The following is a 7,428-nucleotide window of genomic DNA, read 5'->3' as shown; positions in this document are numbered from 1 at the left end:
TGTACTGAGAAATTCTCTCCTTAACTGTCACCCTGAAGAGGTTTGTCTTCAGCAATGCAAACCAGACTCTGCACAGTTTGTACAGGGACTGAATGGCCCATAACAACGGACCCCCAATCCCATACTCACGGAGCACCCCCCACAGGATACCCTTTGGAACAAGGTAAAATGCCTTCTCCAAGTCCACAAAACACACATAGACAGGTTGGGCAAACTCCCATGCCTTCTCGAGGGCCCTAGTGAGGGTAAAGAGCTGGTCCAATGTTCCAAGCCCAGGACGGAACACACATTGTTCCTCCAAAACCTGATGTTCGACAATTGACTGGACTCTCTTCTCCAGTACTCCTGAACAGACCTTACCAGGGAGGCCGAAGAGGGTGATTCCCCTATAATTGGAACACACCCCTAGTCCCCCTTCTTAAAAAAGGGTAAACATCACCCCAATCTGCCACTGGATTGGCAGACTGGGGTGGTGGTACCTGTGAGGTAGCTGCGTGGAAGCTATGCTGTCGGGGGCAATTGCCGCCAGTAGGGTCACCCAAGGCAAACAGGTTTAAGGTGACAGGCCAGAAAAAAGTGGTTCCAAAAGACTTGTATGGATATAAGACAACAAGGAACTAGATGTCTCTTTCCCAGACTGTCAGGAACCGTGGAGACAGAGGCGAACCCAGAACGCAGACTCATAATTAAAGGGAACAAAAAAACCTAATTTATTAAACTAAAGAAAACAAAATGAAAACAAACAGCTGACGTGGCAGCAAAACAAAAAGACAAACGGAACATGAACACGGAGCAACAGAACCAGGAACAGACGGCAAGACAACAGGCAAAACAATGACAATGGACCAGCGGAGTATAGAAAGAAATGACCGGGTTTTAAAGTGCTGAGGATANGACTGAAGGCGATTTCGAACGTTTTCCCAGAGCGCCACCTAGTGGAGGGCGCGGGAAGTGCACGGGAAATGCGCGTGAAGTGCGCCACAGCGTAGAGGGCGGTCGCCAGAGTTCCCGCGGTCGCCATAGGCCGAAGCGGCGCTGAGCTGCGAGGGCCGTCCAACGCTGCTCGCAGCTTTAATTAGTTTTGTTTCTGTTTTGAAAGCCTTTTTTAACAAAGTATGTTTTTTTAAATATCTGTTGATCACAAAAAGGTTATGTAAGTAAAGAGAATTTTTTGTTTACATTTTTAGGAAACAATCCTGCAGATACAAAAGTTAAACTAAACTCAGGAGGACACCCTGAATGGCAAATTTCCATGTTTGTTACTTATTTGGCATTTTTAAGCTATACATTAGTTGTAGATTGTAAAATGCAAAGAAACAGAATAAAATCCTCACATCTGCCAAGCAGGTGGGATTTTTTCCACACATCAATAACATGTACAATACAGTTTGATATTGACAAACTCAGAGACTGACAAATCTCTCCTTAACAAATCTCATTTTGTCGCATTTTTTTTTCCTCATGAAGTAACATTTTAGCAGCTATTACTTTTCCTTTTCTCAGTTGATTAATGTTAATGATGTGAGTAATTTGTTAGGTAAAGATGAGTAGTTGTCCTCCATTGCAACACAAAGAGGGGTCTTGGAAATACCCTCTGTCCTGTTCATCTAAAAACTGGGAAGCATAGTTTCTTCAAAGGATTAGGGTGGCTAAACATTAATCTATGGTGGTCAAGGTCACCATTGGCCACCCTTTGGCTCCACCATTACGCGTGGTTGCAGATAAAATTGCTCCATCCAATCACCAGGTTATGTCACTCTGTTCCACCTCAACCAGCTCGAAAAACTTTAAATTTAGTTTCAGTTGATCCCAAACACGCGGACATGTCCGCGCAGCTATGACAAGCTGGAGATGAAGAAAATCTGAAGTTTACGGAATATTGCAAAATCACAGATGGTTGGATGAGATCTGTCCTCTGATGGTATCAGAAATTGCTGAACTGCAGAGGTTTCATATATTCTGAAAAATAACAAACTTGTTGTACCAGAAACACAAAAGAGAAAAGGAGCAGAGGATTGATGTGAGGCTTGAAAAGGGTTTTTATTAGCAACAGAGAGGACTGATTCCTGATGTTTTACCTGTTTTGGATCTAGATTCATGGTATTTATTATTCTGCTCCATGTGTTTGTTTTGTTTGTGTAGTGGCAGCAGTGGAGGCAGCCATCCTAGCAGCAGCAGTCGGAGCAGCAGCAGGGAAAACAGTGGCAGTGGCAGTGTGGGGGTTCCCATCGCCGTGCCAACACCTTCCCTACCCTCCACTTTCCCAGGTGCACACATAATCACACAAAAGTCTGCCTGGCACGCATATTTTTTGCATAAGGACTGAGCAAGTACAAGAGTTGCAAACCAAACGTTAAATGTTAAAGATGCATTTAAACTGTGGTAAGGTCACTGGGGTGTTCATCATTTGGTGAGAATCCAAAACACTTTGAAAAGTGTGGAAAACATAACTTTATTAGGCCTTTCTCAAGATAAGTACAACTTACAACTATTCTCTCTTATTTTTATACTTTTGTATAATCAATTGTGAAAATAAGTCATAAAATTTGAAGGTAGTTTTAATTATCAAAAAATATCTGGAAAAAACTATGAGGAAAGAATCAACAGTTTAAGTTTTGGTTACGATGTTAAATAACCTTTATGTAGCAGTCTGCAGTGTTTGTCACTCGCTTCCTTCTTTAACCTTCCCTTAACTAGCTCCTCTTCTTCTTCCTTCCTCCTTTCCCTAAAGTCTCCCCGACTGCTGGACCATCTAGTTCCTCCTCCACTGCTCCTAACTCCTCCCCCTCCCCCTCCCCAACTCCTTCCTCCTTCTCCTCTTCCTCATCCACTACAACCTTAACTCAGCCCAACGCACCTCTGCCACCAACTTCACCCTCACACAAAACAGACTCATCTTCTCCAATAAGCTCACAGTCACATACACCAAACACCAACACCTCCACACTTTCTAACCCCTCCCCCAGCACGGCCAAGGCCCAATCAGAGCTGTCGTCTCTCTCTCCTCCAGTCCCTCCTCCTTCACTCTCTTCCTCCTCTTCACCTGCTGAAGGTGAGTTTCCTTAATAACACCTCTGTGACCCAAACCTTCTGTGTCTCACTTTGTTTGGTTCAGTCTCTTGTCTTCTGTTTTTTTTAACCAAGAAGGAAAACTGATGAGCATCAAGTTTTTCTGCTTTTCAATTTTGACATGTGAAAGTTTGAATCTGTGACTGACAGATGAGATACAAAAAAATAAAAACTATACAGGATTCTATTCTACAGTTTACAAAGGTTTATTTGTGGTCTTGAAAAGCTGTCATAAATCTAAGTTAGAAACATGAATAAAGTCATTACCTGGCTGAAATTACAAACATTTAACTACCAGCAGTTTTGCAGCTCTCTGGTAACATTTGAAATCTTTATTTTTTCCTCTTCAGCCAGGAGTCAAAAAGTTGTGGTTTAAACTGTGTGAAGGACTTTTACTTTTAAATAAACATTTGTTAAATCTGGCCTCTTGCAAATTAGTTTATACATCATTTGTTAATCTTGGTAGCACCATGTCCATTTCTGTATTTTGCTGTGTACCAAAGTTTAGAATCTGATGTCTGTAATGACATTCCTGTTTCAGCGCTGGTATTAATGTACTTCATATTTGTTGAGGCTGAACAGGGGAGCAGCTGTAGTGACTGCTAAAGGGTTGGGCAACATTATCTTGGTGTTCTGGTCATAGACTTTGTATATGATAAACTGGACACAAGAACAGAAGGGGGAGGTTGAAACCAAAATCACACAAACACCCGTAGTGACTGGATAAAGTTTTAAATCTATGTAAATGAGTGGGACATTTCCTCTGATTAAAAAATAAAAACATGCCTCAGGTAAGTCTTTCCATATGTTAACTTGTGTTGATTGACATAGTTCTTATTTTGTTGTTGTATCTTCAAATTTTCAGTTTTTATGGTAAATTTGGTTGTATTTTGCTTTTTTATTCTTAATTAAAGGTCACCATGATTTTATGCTGGTGAGTAGTTGGAACTTTGAGCCCTAAATCTTGAGTGCTCAGACTTTAGCTCCAAAAATACTATATGACAGCCCTCATAAACTGGATGTTTCAGCTTCAATTTTGACCAACAGAAATAGACAAAGATATGTTGTCCATCTTTGGCTGGAATAAGTGGTGTAAAACCAAAGAAATGCTGAGAAAAGTATTTGATTTCTCTTGATATAAGAAAAATTCTACATTTAAAATATATTCATGTATATTTGAAAAAATGCAATCATGTAATTTTTCCTTTTTATGAACAATACCTGGAAGCTGACATGGACGGTGTTTGTTTTCTTCTCTCTACCAGAAGAGGGAGACAAACTGCAGCTCATATCCTGCATCTGTTACATGCTGCTTTGAAATCTGTAGTATTTTTCAACTAAAGCATTAATGTATAATAGTAACACCTGACACTTAGCAAAAAAGGAAAAAGACTGAACTGCCAAGTGTCAGATATTTCTATATTTAAACAATTTATAGAACTTTATTTGAGTTGATCTTGATGGATAAACTTGTTCATTATTTCAAGCATCTTTATAGATATTTGTCATGAAAGTTGATTGTGATTTTAAATGATTTATACATAACGTTTGTTGTGGAATTTTCTTTAACAAAGATGATAACGAAGAGTTTTGTCTTAGGATAATTTATTTAAGCTATATAGCTGAGAATCACTGTGCTGAGGTGAGTCAACAGAGTGAGTCTGAAGCATTACAGACAGCTCCCCCTTCTTATACCATTGTAGGATGAGGAGGGGTCGGGGGGAACAGAAGGGTCAGATAGCTGACCAAAAGGGAAGGTAATTAAGGAACACATCCTTTATCGGCTTGTAGGCACATACTGGTAAATTTCCATACAGTCAGGGGGGGTCAGGGGGGAACAAAAGGACCAGATAACACATACATCCTGGCACCCTATAGGGATAAGAATAAAGGCATTCCTAACTAAACTAAAACATGGTGGTCACATGCAGCAAGAATCACTGAAAACAGTATTTTTTCCATTACACATTCATCTTTGTAACAAGGCCTCTCTGTGCTGCATCAGGTCCTATCGTCCCTCAGTTCTACAGTATGAATCGACCTCAGCCTCGCCAGCAAACCCCTCAGGTGGGGGGGTCGCTGCCATACCGCCGACCTTCCTCTGTGACTGGGCAGCCAATTGTAACTCAGAACCACGTCAACGGTGGTCCCTACTGCAACCAAAGCCCAGGTCTGTTCAGTAAAACAGGATGTAATAAAGCATGTCCACATTCAGATGAGTAGGCTGGGAATTTAAAAAAAACTTCAATTCGTTTTGCAGCCTCCCCTCCGCCCCCGTCCCTCCTCCAGTTCACCCCTCAGCTCCCTCTCATGGGTTTTGTTGCTCGAGTTCAGGAATCCAGTAAGTATACCAGTGTTTTTATTTATCTTTGTGATGTATTGAGCATGAATATGTACATCTATGTCTAAGTTTCCTTATGCCTTTGTATGTTAAAACTAAAGGTTGCAGCAAATGGGCAGTTCAATCTTGAGATTAAATTTACCATGTATCAGATCTCAACAACTGAAGGATACAATTCATTCATCGCAGGGAGCTATTTACACCGAATAAGGAGGAAACAGAATTTTGTCTTTAAGATTTTATTATAAAAATAAACTAAAATGAAAAATAGAATCAACAATAAATAGTTAAGATGACGCCACAAAAATAAGACTAACAGTAAGAGTTTAGAGAATATCTTAGAATAGCGTTTCTCAACGGGGGCGGTACCGCCCCCTGGGGGGCGTTGAGAGGATGACGGGGGGCGCTGGCAGCAATATTTTCCAAAAGGGGGCGCTGATATTCTTTTGGGGGGCGTTTGCTTGAAGGTAAAGTTTACACCAAAGATTCACAACAATATCAGTTTAAACTTTGAACTACTTGCAAAAATATGGTGTATCGATGGTGTTTCTCTTCGGCACAGCTCCGTGCTGCCTTCAGGAGAACAGGACATCAGATTATGGTTTTTATAATTTGTCCCACATGGCAGTTACTTTGTAAACTCCAACAAAAGAACGCTCTCTTTAGTGATATTACCCTTGGAATTATTTATTTCTCTTACATTGGGTTAATTTCTCTGAAGGATACACCGTGAGCGCATTGTTATCGCAGTGGTTAAACATTTACTTTCCCTGAAAGCGTCCAGCATCCAGACGCACAGTAACTCTTTTCTGGACAAGATGCTTTGTTGACATGACTGCGGAACACAAACTAACTAACTAAAAAAATAAAAAATAAAAAAAATATTCTAAAACCAGAGACCTACGGCTTGACAAGTGGATCACAGCAGCTGCGTCAGTCGGTGTAACACCGGATCGATGTCGGCTAACACCGCTGCTACTTTTCTCTGAAGCTTTATTTGTGTCGTTGTAAACTTTAAAGTCTTATCATCAGTCACAATCTTTTATTAGTCTATGAATAAAAGCAGGGCTCTCAAGTTTCACGCATTGACCTTGAGACACACGCGTTTTGTGAAGCACACTCGCTCACACGGCACTTTTTGTATTTCTCACGCTAAAAGAAATACACACGCAGACGCCCTTTTTTTGAACTGGAACCAATGTGCAGCGCAATGTTTTCCGCACTGGAGCACAATAGGGGCTAAGTTAGCGAGTTTTCAGATCCGTCTGGCCATGNAGAGAGAGAAATAGACTGAGGAGGAATGAGGAAGTGAAAAACACGAAAACAGAAACTAAAACACTAACCAATAAACTAAAACAGAAATAAAAGAAAACACAGGAAAAAACCCAAATCACCACAGTACCCCCCCCCCCACCCCCACCCTTAAAGGACGTCCCCTGACATCCCCAAAAACGAAAAAACCTAGCCTGGAGGGTGGTGGGGGGAAAAAACAAAGACACCGACCAGAAAAAACCGACCAGGCAACCGGCCTGTGGGAACAAAAACATGTCTAAAACAAAAATAAATGCGAGACGTGAGCCGAAAAGGCAAAGTCCGCGGCGAGGCCAAAGTTCTGGCGGGTGGCCCGAACGCCGTCCGCGGCGAGGCCAAAGTTCTGGCGGGCGGCCCGGGCGCCGTCCGCGGCGACGCAAGAGTTCAGGAGGGCAGCCCGGGCGCCGTCCTCGGCGGAGTAAGAGTTCAGGAGGACGGCCCGGGCGCCGTCCTCGGTAGAGCAAGAGTTCAGGAGGGCGGCCCGGGCGCCGTCTTCGGCTAAGCAAGAGTTTTAAAAGACGGGCCGGATGTCATCCTCGGTGGAACAGGCGAGAGCCGAGCTGATGTGGACCAAGCAGGCGAGAGCCGGGCTGACGTGGACCAAGCAGACGAGAGCCGGGCAGACAGGGCGCAGCGCGAACCTCTCGACGTGGCTGAGCTGAGCGAAGCGTCGACAAAGACCCTCGGTGGAGAAGAGGAGAGCGTAA

The 7,428-nt window shown here is 42.6% G+C and overlaps 1 protein-coding gene across 8 annotated transcripts in view; it reads left to right on the top strand.

The window, feature by feature from the left end:
• Positions 1–7,428, top strand: part of LOC108248636 (abl interactor 2-like) — an 82,128-nt gene that overhangs the window by 58,104 nt on the left and 16,596 nt on the right. For 4 of the 8 annotated variants that reach the window (XM_037976065.1, XM_037976063.1, XM_037976062.1 and 1 more), the window contains 4 exons: positions 2,143–2,267; positions 2,732–3,052; positions 5,075–5,239; positions 5,330–5,410. In XM_037976065.1, coding sequence (XP_037831993.1) covers positions 2,143–2,267; positions 2,732–3,052; positions 5,075–5,239; positions 5,330–5,410 — 692 coding nt within the window. The remainder of the gene's footprint in view (positions 1–2,142; positions 2,268–2,731; positions 3,053–5,074; positions 5,240–5,329; positions 5,411–7,428) is intronic. The other 4 variants (XM_037976067.1, XM_037976066.1, XM_037976069.1 and 1 more) reach the window with 1 other exon arrangement.

This window comes from Kryptolebias marmoratus, linkage group LG6 (assembly GCF_001649575.2).
Source record: "Kryptolebias marmoratus isolate JLee-2015 linkage group LG6, ASM164957v2, whole genome shotgun sequence".
Lineage (NCBI taxonomy): Eukaryota > Metazoa > Chordata > Actinopteri > Cyprinodontiformes > Rivulidae > Kryptolebias > Kryptolebias marmoratus.
The sequence above is the reverse complement of the archived record's forward strand: the minus strand, read 5'-3'. Positions and strand labels throughout refer to the sequence as shown.